At 28.2% G+C, this 17,323-nt stretch overlaps 1 protein-coding gene and 1 long non-coding RNA gene across 2 annotated transcripts; both read right to left on the reverse strand.

The window, feature by feature from the left end:
- Positions 1–2,927: 2,927 nt before the first annotated feature.
- LOC147807013 (uncharacterized) lies at positions 2,928–4,630 on the reverse strand. The gene is made up of 2 exons (XM_087167682.1): positions 4,429–4,630; positions 2,928–3,840 (listed from the first exon to the last, which is right to left on the reverse strand). Exons 1-2 carry the CDS (start codon positions 4,486–4,488, stop codon positions 2,953–2,955), a joined length of 948 nt encoding a protein of 315 aa, XP_087023808.1. The 5' UTR covers positions 4,489–4,630; the 3' UTR covers positions 2,928–2,952.
- Positions 4,631–9,035: 4,405 nt separating this feature from the next.
- On the reverse strand, positions 9,036–10,434 carry LOC147807014 (uncharacterized). Its single transcript, XR_015435760.1, has 2 exons — positions 9,752–10,434; positions 9,036–9,349 (listed from the first exon to the last, which is right to left on the reverse strand). It is a non-coding gene; the product is annotated as an uncharacterized LOC147807014 (long non-coding RNA).
- Between the last annotated feature and the right edge of the window lie 6,889 nt (positions 10,435–17,323).

Below are 17,323 nucleotides of genomic sequence, written 5' to 3' on the forward strand. Positions count from 1 at the left end.
TATGGATCAAAAATATCCCGTCCTTTCACTTTCCTTATTTTTGAACGAATGATTTTTTTCTGCTTTTTACGCTTCCTTTTATACTTGCCTTTTCCAACCATCGATTGAACTTTATCGATAGCTTTCTGGGCTAAATTTTTTCCACCTTCTTTGCTTATTGCTTTCATAGCATCTTTAAAATTTTGACCAGATAGTACATCAGCTGCTACACGGGTTCCAGTTCTTAATGCTTCTTTTCCTACTGTTTTGGTTCCTTTTATTAAAAAAGGAAGAGCAGATCTGAATAAACGTCTAAATAATCCACCAAGACCGTATCCTTTTTGAAAAGGAATTCCTTTATAGTAGGGCAATCCTTGACCATTTTGACCCGCATAATGCTCTTCGAATTTTTTTGAACAACACACATAAGGTACGCTCATCTTGAAGACTTTTGTTTAAATGACAGTTAAAATTGTTTGTGTGTATATTTAAAGTATTTGCTTAGTTCTGAAGTGTAGAACTAATATCACTTTCCCTCTTTCAAACGAAACAAAATCCCCTGAGTGAAATCGGATTTCTATATCAATTGTTTGAAAAGATTGACGGATCACAGGTAAGTATTGGGGTCTATCGTAATATTGACTAATTACATCACCATCTTGCGCTTTGACCCTGACTAATCTCAAGAGGGGGGCTTGTACATTTCCCACTATTTGAGGAGAAACAATATCCGTATAGACGTAGAAAAAAGAATATGCAGTTTGGACATCGGCTGGAAATTCACTTTTCATAGTTCCTCGAATAATTGTATTTTGGGGGAAGCCTAACAAAACACTTAGATTTTCTAAATGTAGTGCTGCTCCTTGAACTACATTGATTTTAACCCGTTTTGTAACTTTGTTATACATTAAAGTAAATTTACTTGGATTTTTTGGTAATATTAACTGAATTGCAGATACAAGATCGTACATTGATTCGTAATATGCTGCTTCGATCGTCTGCTTATGCAATTTTCCATCTCCAGTACTATAGTAAAATGTATTATTTGTATGATTCACATTAAGCCACGAATGAGGATAAATGATTTCAGACAAACCCACTTCCCATTCTCCATTTAAATTTATCGGTACAGGCAGTTGCGTAGTAAAATGGGATATTTTATTTTCTTGAAAATAATGCGTAGAGCTGTCGGAAGGTAGTGTCACATAGAAAGACATTTTTACAAATGATACGATTATATTAAACAATTATATTTTATAGTAGTTTGACGTCAGTCACCCAGTCGTTAAATTTATCCGGATATCCTAGAAATTTTACAAAATATTCAATCCTTCCGCCTCTTTTCCTTTTCCTAATGATCTTTTCAACGGGGTAAAAACCGGAATCTGCTACTTTTTGTAATTCTTCGCTATAAAATGTTCCTTTTATATTTTCATCCATTAAATCTTTGATTTTATATACAGTAGGATTTCTTGGAATTACGTGAGTAATAGTAAATAACTCTCTCGTCCAGTTTTGCTCGTAGCCTTTTTCAAAGTGACCCTTTTCTCTGCTAACACGAACTGTATCTCCTACTTTAAAACTTATTACTGGTTTTCTGAGCATATGTAGATCTCCATATAAATTCTGCCACACTTTTCCTTGATTTGCAGTTGTAACGGATGCTGGTTCCGTTTTAATACTCCTATGAAAACTATGATTATAGCTTAAAATAAGTTTTTTTAAAATATCTATGTAACTACGTGTATTGTATTCCGTAAAATATTTCCACATCTTCGTCTTCAGGGTTCTATTAAAACGCTCAATAACAGATGCTTTTGCTTGATTATGTGTTGTAAAAAAATGAATTTGTTCTTTCTTCAAGTAATTTTGTACAATTTTATTTTTAAACTCTGTTCCCGAATCTGTCTGTAATTTTTCGGGTTTCCTTTCTTTAAATATTTTTTTAAATGCTCTTAATATAGTATTACCTAATTTGTCTTTTAAAGGTATAGCCCATGCATATTTTGAAAAAACATCAATACACGTCAACAAATACTTGTGACTTTTGTTATGTTTAGCTAAGGATTTCAAATCAACTAAATCTGCTTGGTATTGTTCATTAATTCCGCCTACAATTACTCTATTTTTTTTAAAGTTTAGCTTAAGAGGTTTATGTAAATTATAAGAATCTTTTTTCTCTAACCATTTTTTTATATCTTTAACTTTAGATTTACCTTTTAAAACTCTCTGTAAGGCGTTTATTCCTCCAAAACTACCCGGAAGTTCAGGTTTACTATATAATTCATTTAATTGTTCATTCATAATACTATTTAGAAGTTAGACACTTTTACAATGTTATATTTGTTATCCAGTTTCGAGCAAAATGAATATTTTTTTAAAGGAATGCTTTTTATGTAGCTGCCGTAAAGTTTATATTGCTTTCTAGCAAGAATAATAAATATAAAAAAAATTCCATCTATTTATAAGTAAATTTTAGAGTGTTCATTTTATCTAAATACGAAAAAAAATTCCGCATCATTTAAATTTACTAGTTAAATTTTCCATTAATGAAGCGCATTTTACTGGTGTTGCCCTCTATGAGAAAATAATTTAATTACAGAGTTTATTGTTCAACTTTTTTCTATGATAACGATTAAGGAGTCGGAAGAATAACTTTTAGTGTTTAAATACTATGAAAATTAAAATACTATACTAATTTTGATTACGAATATTAAATTACACAATTATCAGTGCTGCCCTCTGTGAAAAAATAATTTAATTAAAGTGATTATCTCTAAAAAAACATATTGCAAAACTTTTTTCTGTAATAATGATTAAGGTGTCAAAAGAATACCTCTTATCTTTTAAATTATTAAATGCTAAAAAAAATGCCATACTAGTTCTATTACGAATTTTAAATTACACATTCTTATAAGGTTTTAAAGCACAAATAACAACTATAATAGTACACATCACATAATATTTATTGAACTAAACACTGATGCCATCTAATGAACAAAAATCAATTTTTGCAAGCATTATCAATTCAAATATATTAACAGTATTCAGATATTGTTCGTTTATATAGTCAATTAAGGGAAATGGATACTTTGTAGGAAAAAATATTTCCTTTTTCAACGCCTTTTCAAAGTCAGTAACTATACTTACTGTGTTCAGGTTTAAGCACGATTCATAAAAATCATAAACTGTGTTAATTTCTTCGATTTCTGGGAGTTCGTCTGTTCTTCGTATAGTTTTTAGTCCTTTTTCTAGAGAAATATGATTGTTCACAATATTCCTTAGGACACGAGTCATGGATGACGAGGTTAATCTTTCGATGCTTTCGTCAGACACTTTTTTGAGAACATTACATGACGTGTGTCGTTTGAACAGTTCATTAAACTTGACGGTGTTGTATTTTAAATTAATATAATTACAAATCACTGTGTCGCGCACTTGACCGAGTTGTGACCATTGCACTGAATCTATTTCGACAGTAGATCTATAAATTCGACCGCTTCGGCACTGATACTCATGAGATAATGTGAAATATTTATCTTCTTGCATTTGGACGTAGTAGGTATCTCTTTCATCTCGATCTGAAGCATCCAATTTCATGTTAATATCAACAACATCAAATACCGACATCGGAGGCACATATGTTTTGCTCAACACATTAAACTGGGCTATTTCTAGAGTAACACCATCTTTGGAGGGATAATACATCTCACGATGAAGTTTATAGGTTCTTATATGGATCTTTACTTTCCTCTTGTAAGCATTCAAAGTCAGAAACAGATGGTTGCCAAGAGGATAAACGTGTTCTGGGATACTGTCTCTCTGAAATTTTCCATTTTTGTGGCCAACGTACTTGCATTCCTGTAATATTAAAACGTTTTTGAGTTCTTGACCAAATAGTGATAAAATTTTAGTAATAACACTGAAATGAAGTATATTTGAAAATTAAATATTAAAATTATAAACTGGAAAAATATCAAAATTAAATAAAAATAAAACTTTTATTTAAATTTAATCATTCTATATTATAAAAAGAAAAAAGAATACAAAATACATAATATAATTAAATACATAATATTTATAAAACCGTCATTATTAAAATTAAATAAAAAATTAAATAAAAATTAAAAAATAAAATTAAAAGGGAATAATTAAAAATAAATAGTAAAACCTATTAACTAAATAAATTTAAAAAGCATTAACACGAAAATTAAATAAAAAAATTAAAAATAAAATATTATAGTTAAGGAAATGGAAAAATAATTTTGAAATTAAAATTTTAATTATATATTTAAATAATAAATTTTAAGATAAATAATTTTAATAATAATTATTTACTTTAATAATAAAATACAATTGAAATAAATAATGACTTTGAAAAGAATAAAATAGCTTTATTTTTAAATCTAATATTACAATAAAATAAACATTACTATAAAATATACTTACATCGTTTTCATCATATTTTCGCTTCATTGCCGTATTTTCTGAACTTTCAACTCCAGCCATTATGAAATATATTCTCAGACTTCGATGGATACTATTTGAAGTTTAAAGCATACGTTCTTATAAATGTTTCGTGACTTCGAAATGGTTATATATGTATAAAATTTCTGAGTCCTGTTGCCAATTTTTTTGAATGAAATATAAACAGCCAATGAATAAATTTAAAAGAAGCAAACTACTAGTTCAACTCCAAACTGCACATGTTTCGAAGTGCATTCTTTGGAAAAACACGATCAGTCTGCTAGTTCCTTGTTCAAACCTGATCAGAACGGAAGGAGGGGGGAGGGTCATGTTCAAAACCTGTTAGATCTTGTTCAGGGTTTCATTTCATTCCTCTAAAACCTATTAAGAGACTAATTAAATGTGCTTTGTTTATCCCTACGTGTAATAGAGACTCCCTTTTCTTAAATTTGCATATAATAAACAAAACAAAAACTTACTTAAAAGAGAATTTTGGAAAAATATTGTTATTATATTTATTACGTTAATAAAACAGCAAGCTCGTTTCAATTATTTTGATCAAAGATGAGTTTCAATGATACTATCACTAAAATTTCTCTCCAGATTCCTTTTTCATAAATTTGTATTTAATTAACAAAAAAAAAAGACTTAAGAGAACTTTGGAAAAATATTTCTTTGATATTGATTACGTTAATAAAATAGCATACGCTTTACATTTATTTCATTCAAAGATGAAACGTATTTATGTGGTTAGTACGTTTTACAATTATTTCGTTCAAAGATGAAACGAATTTATGCGGCAGGTGCGCGATGCAATTATTTTCGATCAAAGATGCGTTTAGACACTATTCGTTTATTATCATAGAAATTATTAAGAGTCTTAAACTCTCAGATTCTTCCATCTCTTCCGAAAGAAACACCAATGAATATTATTTTTAATATTATAATATGCAATGAATAAAGTAGTAAATACGCGTATTTAATTAAAAATACAATTTTAACTGTAAAAAAAAAGAACTTAAATACATTTATTTTACTAAAAAATAATTAAAAACATTTATTTCACTAAAAAAGACAATAAATTAAAATAATATAGTTAAAAATAGACAAATATTTAATTAAAAGAACATCCCGAAAATCAGATTTAATTAGCAATCAGGTTTTACGCGCTAAGTAGTATAAGGGGAAACTTTGGCTTTCCGGAGTGACGTCACTTCCGGAAGCCAAAGTGCCCCTTATACTACTATCAAATACGATTTTTAACAATATAGCTAAGATTATTACATATTTCAAATAATATTTTCCTTAAAAATGGTAAAAAATGATATTTTATGAATGGAACCAATTTGAGCATTGCCTTAGGGTGTTATTTTTCCAAATTACGACTTTGGTACATGAGCGTACATGCATGAAGGTTTCTTTCTTAGATGAAAGGTTACCTCATATTGTTTTTCTATTCTAGAAATGGTATATATTCAAGATGATGGCATCTAAATATATTTTATGTGCTCGTTTTATTGTTATCTGAAAATGTAAATGACACTTTCTATGTAAATTTACTTGCCTCGATGCTATGAATATGCGTGGTTGTCATTAATATATAATTAAAAGAAATAGTCACATTCGGCTCTCAACTTGTCCACTATCACGAATTTGATGCTTAGGGGATTTGTTCTGCATACTACCTCTTTTCTTATATAGCAAGTTTGCATTGCAAAACCATGCATAAAAACTCCAATTTCCTTCTTACAATGATTATGAGGTGTAAATGAATGAGGTATGTTGAATGTAAGCATTTTGTGAAGGAAGCAGAAACTTAAATTATTTTTCCTTTTGCCAAATGGGTGTTTTCTTGTATCATTATCACATTCATTGCTGCTAGACCGTTTATGGAGGAAAAGTTTGACTCTCTCCAATGGTTTAAACATAAGTTGTCTACTGAATACGTCTATCTGCCAATACACAAAAAGTAGGGGTTATACTTTATCATGCATTGCAGATGTCGTATGTGATCGCTTTGACTCTTCCTGTATAGAAGGATACAGTATCACTTCCTGATATGTATGGAGTGCAAGGCAGTATAATGAACGGTTTTATTATGTCAAAAATAAAAACAACTGTCTGCACATGCACATTACACATTCACTGACAGTGCACATTCTGGGCTTGGTAAATCTCTTCAGCACAATATCACACAAATGTTAAATGAGAATCAAGTTATAGCTTCTTTATGTTTGAATGGATCCAGTTCTAAGGCAATTTAGAGAGGCATCGTCATCAATTGTAATAATTACCAGCTTTTTTGAGGAATAGCTATTAAGGTTTTAGAGAGAAAATAACTCAGTTCTCCCAATTTCAAAAAATGCATTTTCTCAGTCGAACATACTTAAAAAACGTTATCCATCGTTATTTGGTGGCTGTTATTCATAAGACATGAGACTACCACAAAAAAAACTGCACGTAAATAGAATCATATTCTAATTGCCTAAGGGTTATCACCCTACCAGATTTATGACAAATATATTTGTAACGTGATAAGGCTTATTTTTCGTACTGTATTTAATTTGAACCAGTATTTCGCTGAAGGATTCATTATATATTTATTGCATACGTGTGTATCGTGAAAACTTAGTAAAGAATTTTGATCGAGCAAAGCGCCATCTGAAATTTTTGTTTTGTTTTGAAAAGCTCTATGTGTTAAAAGAAAAGGAATGAAAACAATTCTCCAGGCTGCAGAAAAAAATTTCTCGGGACATTTGATTTATGTCCTTGACGAACTAGTGGCGTTCGTATTTTTTGTGATAGAATTTCTGCCAATAAAAATAAGTAAATAAATGAGCAATATAAACAAATAATACAAAGTAGTTAAAAGAAGAAGAAAAAGGAACAATCAATTAATTGCGACTCCGAGTCTCTCCATTTTTATGTAAAGGAAATTTCCCAAATATTCACTAAAAAAAACCCAAAAGATATGCGTTAAAAAGCACATATTTTCTTAAGCAGTTTAAATATCATCCGATTTCACTGTTCGTGCTCCTGCGAACTGATTATCAGCTGATTTTGCAAATTGGTTCATGATAATCAACATAGCCTTACAGTAATCAGCAACTTTACAATTTTTACAGATATAGCAAGAGCTGTGAAGCGTATGGAGAATACTGGGGGTATTCCATCCCCTACTCACTGACCCTGAAACAGCTTTTACAATTCCTCTGCAATTCTTTGGTACTTGCACCGTGCTATCTCAATACCTCCTAGATGGAAGAAAGCCGAAGGACGCAAAACGATGACTCATACAGTTAGGCCCAGATTTGCTGATCACTTCTGACGAAGCTTCTCTTTTTCCCTTCTGTTTCTCGACACTTTTTCGTTACTCTTCTACTAATTTTTTACTTTCTACAAATTATTACTATTATTTTTCTTGTCTAGATTAAATGTTCTTAAATTGTGTAAAAATGCTTAATATATTTATTTGCTTTCAGAAATGATTAACAATAAATCAATTCTAACAAAAATAACTGTTGTGTGAATGAAAAAAAATATATTTTTAAGCATTAAATATCAGTTTTATTTTATAAATTGGAAAATTTTATCTAACTTTTTGTTATAAAATGTATGGATTAAAAACAAAGAAATATATTTTTAAAGGGATTTTACACATTTATTATTATTATAGTTTTGACATAAAACTAAGAAAGGGGTCTAATTTTTATTATATGATACTTACATTTTTAGTAGATGATTATTTTGGATTTTAATGATTATGTTTTGCATGTTATTAGAACTAGAGCATACGAAATAAAATAGAAATTGTTTATAAACAATGACATAAAATGAGCTTAAAAAAATTTAGAAAATCAAATGCAGTCTTCAAACAAGGTTTAGATAGTAAAAAAAAACATATCAAAAGCATGATTATAATTTGTATTTTTTTCCTGTGGAAGTGTGATTGTTAGAAGTGATAAACTATAATTAAAGTAAGCAACCTTAGATAACAAATATTTTATTAAATAGCAAATTCAAAAAACGATAAATAAAATGTAAACACAAATTTTACTGAAATATGTTAAAACTTTCAGTAACATTTAAAAAAGTATAATTTTTGCCATCACACTGATAAACTAAAATAAAGTAAGCAACCTTAGATAACAAATATTTTATTAAATAGCAAATTCAAAAAACGATAAATAAAATGTAAACACAAATTTTACTGAAATATGTTAAAACTTTCAGTAACATTTAAAAAAGTATAATTTTTACCCATCACACTGATAAACTAAAATAAAGTAAGCAACTTTAGATAACAAATATTTTATTTAATAGCAAAAATTCAAAAAAAATGATAAATAAAATGTAAACACAAATTTTACTGAAACTTTCAGTAACATTTAAAAAAGTATAATTTTTACCCATCACACTGATAAACTAAAATAAAGTAAGCAACCTTAGATAACAAATATTTTATTAAGTAGCAAATTCAAAAAATGATAAATAAAATGTATTTACTGAAATATGTTAAACTTTCAGTAACATTTAAAAAAGTATAATTTTTACCCGTCACACTAATAAACTAAAATAAAGTAAGCAACCTTAGATAACAAATATTTTATTAAGCAGCAAATTCAAAAAATGATAAATAAAATGTATTTACTGAAATATGTTAAACTTTCAGTAACATTTAAAAAAGTATAATTTTTACCCGTCACACTGATAAACTAAAATAAAGTAAGCAACCTTAGATAATAAATATTTTATTAAATAGCAAATTCAAAAAATGATAAATAAAATGTAAACATAAATTTTACTGATATATGTTTAACTTTCAGTAGCATTTAAAAATAATTCTAATGTCATTTAATATCTCTTTTCTAATGTCATTTTCCTTGAAATGCATCTCACATACCTATAACAAAATGAATACAATATTTATATGTGCATTTAAAATAAATAGTACATACTATATTCATGTATGAAAAATTAATAGATTTTTGTAGAAAAATTAATAGATTTAAATTTCATAATCAAATAAAAAAAATTTTGCTTTAAGCAGTTGCAATATATTATGGTCAAACAAAAATGTTTAAAGTTTGAGCAAAAATTTAATAAAATACTAAAATTATTAATATTTTTATAAAATAAAACTCTATAAAAATAACTATATATTACAATAGTTTGCGATATGATTGATAAGAACAACTTAATTATTATAAATAATTTATCCACAATTTAAAATAATTTACTCTTAGTAAAAATATAATAAAGAAGCATAATTAAATTTTTAAAAATAAAAACAAATATTACTCACTTTAGAATTCTTTGCAACTTCAAAATCTCTTCGCATGGCGGCAAGCCATTTCTTACGTATTGGGAAATCCAAAATTTCATACTTTTGTACCATCAACTTTGTAAATTCCTCTGCAGTTTGGTACACAGAACTCATATGCAATTATTCATAACACTAAGAATTAAATTAATGCTGACATTTATAACATTTGTAGAATAAATATAAATTTTACGAAGAACGTTGACACCAGAACACCGACGGTTGTTTACAAATTCAAATCAAAAATATTCGCCAATTGGCTGAATGCCGACACAGGTTATAATACTTCAGAATATCGCCAATGGCTCGTTTGATCAGATTCGGAGTTTTTCGTAAAAATAGCTACCCTGACTGGTTTCCTTCTGGGCCTAACTCTACTACGTCATCATCACCTATAGTAACCCGTTGTGAGGCTTGATTCCTTTCTAGGAGGTATTGGCTATCTCCCATCTCAACATTGTTCTGATAGCAAACTTATACGTCCTTAGTTATAGAAAGAAGTAATACCCCAGTAGTTAAAATAGAAGATGATAATTCTCTTTTATACCAAGGAAAAGAACGTAATATTATTACTTTCTTTTAAAAAAGATGAATTCTCTCGTGTTGAGGATTTGTGTCAATTTGTTGTAGTTGGTGAATTAAGTGTTAGCCTCAGCATGTTACAATTTCATAAATGTGATTCAAAGCGATTTTTACCATCACAATAGATAAAAAAAAAAGAAAAAACTCAGTAAGACTATACTATATACTATAATATATACGCGTACTATAATGCATTCACTACTAGTTAAATTAAAAGAAAAAAAATCTCTAGAAATATTCTAGAAAATTGCTTTGATTAGTAAAGAACTTTTGGAATATGAGATATTATTGTAGATAAACGTATCAGCAAAAGGGCAACTAATAAACTTAAGCAGCCCTTAAGGTAATTATTACTTCTTGTTAATTTAAGAATGAAACTAAAGTACATAATATATTGTAATTTTTTTTAAATTCCAGTTTCAAAGTGTTAATTTTCTTTTACTGCACCCTTCGACTTAGGATGGAGAAACAAAAATCGGCTATATCCTCATGTAAGTCAAGTAGCGCTAAAGTTAAACTTATGTCAAAATTCCACACCAGATGTCAGCACAATCAACATTTAGTTATCGCAGCTAACTTTAGTCGTTAGTAATTAGAAGAAATAAGAACGTAAGTATTCAAAATGGATTAAGTTTCATGTTTGATAAAAAGTTTAATGTAATAATGAGCTAAGCAACAGTGGACAGTGTTAGCAGAAATCTTCCATCAGGGCAGCGAATGTTGCGAATTATCACTCCACTTGTAGATTATTTTTCCTTTCTAATTTGGAGAGCTGGGAAGAAATTGTTAAAAAATGTCTGAGACAATGTAAAAAAAAATTAAAGAGCAAGAAAAAGTTATACAGATTTAAATTGATAGTTACGTAGATCGGCAAGTTATGTAAATTTAAGTTGAGAGGAAGGGCCCATAACGATCATTTGTGACCCCTAAAAGAAAATATTTTAAACTCACCTTAATGATAAACAAACAAACATCAAAAAATTTTAGCAACTCAAAGTAAATCTATTTCAAAGTGAACATTAAGCACACTATTTTTTTAAAATGAAGCTTTTTGAAAGTAACGTAGAATATTACATATATATAACTAAAAGAATTCAATCTTGAAGAAAAATAGTTAGCTTTTGAGACTTATCACAAGTTTTTAATATTCTTAAGATCATGAAACTCTATATCGCCCCCTGGTGGCAAAACTAGTGATGATCGGTTGTGGGTGTTGCAGATTTATTTTATAATTGCAGACTAAATTACAACTATGAATTTAAATAAGATTTTTGCAATGCAAATTTATTTTTTAATGTGAAGTTATTGCGACAAGTAAATTTCTAAAAATGGAGGAATACTCGAAATTTTTAAAATTCTTGCATCATGCATTTTTGATTTCATGAAATCATTATTTTGTTGCTGAACCTATATTTTTCTCTTTAGTTTGTTCTTGGGACTCAACGCGATAGATTACCTTTCCTCTATCATTTTTCTTTCTCTTTTTTTTCAGTTTTTAGCTCATCGTTTGAAAAGCGAACTTCATGTGAAACTGAAATTCAAATTGTTTTGAACTTTATTTTCTTGCAAACTTTGTTTTGTTTACCTGATGTTTAGCTTATTTTTAAATTGTATTTTGATTCATTTCAATAAGCTAAAAATATTTGAAATAAAAAAGATTTTCATTTCAAACATATTGTTTCAGAATTTTTCTTTTCTTCAATTCATTAATTTCAAACCAATAAAGTTAAAGTAACCATAACACCATTAACCATTTTATTTAATTTGAAATACTAATATTTTTGATTTTCGGTAGTGAAAATTAAAACACCAAAAAAGCTTTTTAATGCCAAAATTATTATTTTTTGAAATGTTGAAGACTTGAATAATACAAATATTATAAATAGGAAAAGAGCACCATGAAATATTTCCAAATCAGCACTTTTTGCAGTGCAACTGGGAACTGACTATTACAATGCTCTAAGTTTTTCTTCTACACACCAATTTTTTCAAAATTTATAAGACTTAAAATTGATAAAAAAATAATTGCACTAGAGTTAGGTTTTACATTAAAGTTTTACATTTATTTTATCTAAATGTCTTGTTAAATAACGAATTTCTTTTAGTGAAGGCCTGTTCTTTACTTACTTTAAAAATCTTCTATCGATAATATGTAATTATAATACTGAAACTTTGATGAAAGCTTCTCACTTTAACTTATATAAATCAAGAAACAACTAATTATTTAAATGCAAAAAAGACTTTATTAATCTTTCTGATCATCCAATTTGTAAAGGATTGTAGAAAAAAACAGCAATTTTTTCGCTAATGATACTTACGCAAAAGTATTGATCTAAAATATAAGAATAAAACTCATTTATTCGAAATTCGAACGTTATTTATTAGAGTTTGTTAGAGTCTTCTTCAACAAAAATGAAGATATTACCGGTGGGAAAACCTCATAAACTCAGATTAGCCCTGAAATTATCTATTTATCTTCGGAAAAAGAAACAAAAAAGTTTACGAGTATTGGAGACATTTAAACATTAAATATTACTCATCAATTATTTTTTCAGTTGAGTAGAATTAGGAAATTTTGATTTTCAAAGAATGGTAATAAAAAAGTAAGTAAGTAAATAATATCTCATTAACATTGGAAACATATGCAATTGAAATAATGTAAGAAAATAATTTCAATAATGCGCGCATAGACCCGAAAAAATTTGCCGCTAATTGCTAAAAAATATAAAGGGAATGTTAGGTCCTTTATTATAGGAAATAATTAATAAATGCTAAGTCAATAACAAAGCATTTTTTCTCTAAAAAAATCTACTTTTTTAAATAAGTTAATTAACACACTGGTCCCGGGTAAGCGGATTTATTAAGTTTTTAAGTTTAGAGAAAGATTCTAAGAATTCGTTAGAGTCCTTTGATGATTTATTTTTCTTGATGATATAAAAGTAGCAACAAAATCCAAAGGGTTTTGATTATAAGATTGTGTGAAATTAATTATTTCTCGTTTTTAAAAATTAAATCAATTTTGTTTTGATATAGAATGCTGATGAACATTGAAATGATGGAAATTTCTATGCAAAAAAAAAATTAAGCAATTGTTTCATAAGAAAATGGTTGGAAAACTCAGAGAAAAATAATTCTCGTAGCGTCTTACCTAAAATTAATTTGATTTTAAAGAAAAATTTTTCGGAGGAAAGTGGGGTGGATTTTCAAATTATAACTATACTATAATAATATGGAGAATTTGCCTGTGTGTCTCTCTTATAACTCCTGAAACATTTGTGACATCATCCTGAAATGTAAACAGTGGTTGTATGGGATATATAATTTATCTTTCAGCCCCGTCCCGCTTCCTATCTTCAAAATCATCTGAAAATTTCAATTGTTCATTCGTTCGGGAGCAACGTTTGAATAATGATTTTTTTCTCATTAGCTTGGTTATTTTTATGAATTAAATTTTAAATGATTCTGCTTTTCCAAACACTTAAAAGAAATTATCAGTGATGTTTGCTAGCTTCTCTATTTAAATAAAATTAAAGTTTCATTCAAATTCGTAATAATCCAAGCCCTCTCTTTTCCAAGGCGTTCAGTAGACTTTTAGGACAATTGGAACTTTCAAACATTTAAAGGATCGATGAGCTATTTTTCTGGAATAGTATACCATCAAAATGTTTTGGTTGCAGTTATTTGAACGGACATCCCCCGCCGTCTAAAACTTTTTCTTCAAAACATTTTGATAAATACAATTCCATTCTTCCACCTCATAAATTAACGTTATCGCAAATGATTCATATAGAATTTTTTTTTTCATATTCTACTTTTCTGCACAATTCAGGCTAACCCTTCAAAAGAACCAATCCTCAATACAGTTGAATGAAACGAAATAAACTGTCAAAGTAATATATTATATATTTAAATTATAAATTTAATTTATAAATTAAAAAAAAAAAAAGAATTTTTTTTGAAAAATGAAGTTTTTTTGAGAAAACCTTTAAATGTTTTGAACATGTAAAAATTTGCACTTTTTCCTTTCCCTCTCGTTGCTTGTAATGAAAGTAAAAGTATTGTCATGTATGATACTGTAGTAGTAGGAATTTTTAACGCTCCCAAAAAGGACGAGTACAGGAAAGAATGATTAATTTCGACTCGAATGAGTAGGCGTTGAGCAATAGCGTTATACCAAATGAACTTAGTTAATTTTTATTTTGATGAGATGAGCTTCTAGAAATTTATTTTGCTTAAATGAATAACATTGCAACAAGTAATAAATGAAAAAAGTTTAAAAATTTTAGCTTCATTTATTACTAGCCGCCTAAGGCGGCCAGCTGTCCGCCACGCTGAAGGTTTTCACAAATAAAGTTTTTTAAAACATAGCAGGAAATCTGAAGATTAGTGGACAATTAAAGTGTTCCTGTCCTGCAATTTTGTCTTCATATCCAGTTCTGCTGCAGATGTGTTATAGCTCTTGAGGATGTTTGAAATTATATAGCTTCAACGCTTAAGAAAAAAAAAACTAAAATGCTAAATACATGAAAAGAACACGAAAACGAATAAATTTTTTATGGTATCAATTTCTATTTCTATATAATTTTTTATGGTATCAAATTCTATTTCTATATCTGTTACGTCAAGCACTCAGGTATTATAATTTGATCTAGTTGTGCTTGTATAATTTTGATCTAGTTGAGCTTTCTACGTCATTTTGTTAACATCGTTTGGTTTGTTATTTCTAAGTTAACTTTCAAAAAATTGGCTGGCATCAGCATTTTTATTCTTTAAGTTGTTTATTTTTTCTTTTGGAATTCGTTCCTTTTTAGCAAAATGTTTTTCAACCTAATCGAATTCTTTGCCGACTGTTCTCTGTATATATAAAGAAAATAAAGTAAATATTTTTAAAGTGTTGTGAAAGGAATTTTTAGTTGTACAAAGTACTACAATATCGCTACAAAAATTATCGTCTTCGCTTAAGAAAAAAAATAGAGCGTGGAAAGAAGAAGAAAAACTTATTATAACAATTATGAACAGTGACAAATATATCAAAGCGAAGCGTTCTATTTACGTATCGAATATGTTGCCACATTTTTAATACAAAAGTTAAACTTTTCTCCACTTTAATAAATGTAAACTAATGCGAACTTTACAATTAAATTATTAATTCCTTCGTATATTATTGATTTAAGTTGTCGAAAATTAATATTTCAATTGTAAGGTTCGCATTAGCATGCATTTATAAGAGTATGGAAAAGTATATGCATTTTTTAATAGTTTTTTGAATATGGCTCTTTGAAGACGAAAAAGCAGACGAAAAGCATAGACTTACAAAATGACTGATAACTAAATAACTAATCCAAATTTTTGAAAAAGAAAAAAAATACTTCTTCATTATGTCAAAACACAATTATGTGCCGAGTTTCGTGCCTGGGCGAGGCTTCTGGGGCGATATATTGTGATTACAGACACACACACACACACACACACACACACACAGCCGCTTTTATTATTATGTATAGATGTCAGCATATGCCTTTCAGTATTGTGCATAATTCAGTATTGTTAACAAATACCATTTTATTGATTATTTACTCTTTTTTCCTACCTCGTACGAAGAACGGGTATTCAACAAGTATTTTTATAATTTAAATATAAATTTCAATTGGAAACTATTTAAGCTTACTCAAATATTTCCATGAAAATAGATTTCTAATTAGACTCAAATTAATGCTAAGGAATTAGGTACCAATCCCTCAGAAATTTGGCCAATTTGACTACATCTATGAATTCGACATATTTCTAAACATATGTAAAAGGAGATACAAATAATTTCGAAAATCTTTATTGTATATGTCTCGTCTTAATGTATTCGACAAATCTAATTAGTTTTATTGGTGGCATCTTCAATCCCTAGGATATGTGTTAGCATGTAGTTTTATTTTATTTAAAGCGCAGGAGCATTTTCTAATTGACTGTGCTTCAGCCAACTTGTTCTTTTATTTATACACTTATATTAATTGCTGCGAAATGGTGATATAAGCGAGTTCTAACCTGTCGCTGACATTCTGGAATTCCTAATTCGAAAGACGATGTGAAGTCGTTGCATAAGAATTCTATTGATCGTACATTTGATTTGAAAAAGAATGCAATTAGATTACAAGTTCCTTTCTTTTTTGGTCTGTTCTTTGTAGATATGATATTGAAATAAATAAATTTAAATATTAACTCTTATTTTTGCGTTATTCAAGTTAAAAAAAAGGCATACTTGAATATTTAGATACCTCCTCTAGTCTTGATTTGAATTTATTATGACGTCAAAATATCTGTTTTGAAATTTTAAATATATGTATAAAGCTGTATACATACTATATTATATGTAGAAAGCTGTATAAGTTTAAACAATGGTCTATATATAAGATCTGAAAAACCAGATGGATTTAAAAAAGGTCAAGGTGAAGAAGGTAATGAAATAAAAATGCTTTATTCATAGTAAAATTAAGCCTTATTCTGATTATTAAATCAAGCTGAAGTACACAAAATTAAATATTCTTTAGGAAAAACTCTTATTTCTGGATTTTTCAAGTAAATTATAACATATTTGTGCTTTTTAATATTTTCAACAATGTTTTCATACTCATATATGTTTAAATGATTGATTATAAAAAATAGGCCAAGAGGTGAAGCAATTTTCCAGCAATAAAATTTGTCCTCATAGGGAATATTCAAATTCGATCGTTATTTATGAAACATACATGTTATGCACACTATTTTTATGCTTTTATTTATAAGAGGCTTACGTTGTTTTCTTTTTTATGTAACGCTGACGCGAAATAATTCCATCAAAAAGTTCTCCAAAAAGTCTAGTTTGTCCCAATGCTTGATCCAAGAGTTCTCGTATCTTCTCGTTGGGGTTTAAAATTACAAGTCTGTTTGAAAATTGATATCCGCAAACCCAAACATGGGTCTGCTGATCATCACCAGTTATAA

Source organism: Parasteatoda tepidariorum, chromosome 7 (assembly GCF_982258835.1).
Source record: "Parasteatoda tepidariorum strain Cologne lab strain chromosome 7, Ptep-v5.0, whole genome shotgun sequence".
NCBI lineage: Eukaryota > Metazoa > Arthropoda > Arachnida > Araneae > Theridiidae > Parasteatoda > Parasteatoda tepidariorum.

Excerpts from the sequence above, each read along its gene's own strand:
- LOC147807013 (XM_087167682.1), bottom strand. The coding sequence starts at position 4,488 with ATGGCTGGAGTTGAAAGTTCAGAAAATACGGCAATGAAGCGAAAATAT. Across the intron at positions 3,841-4,428 it reads GAAAATATGATGAAAACGAT|GAATGCAAGTACGTTGGCCA; the intron begins GTAAGTATATTT and ends TTAATATTACAG.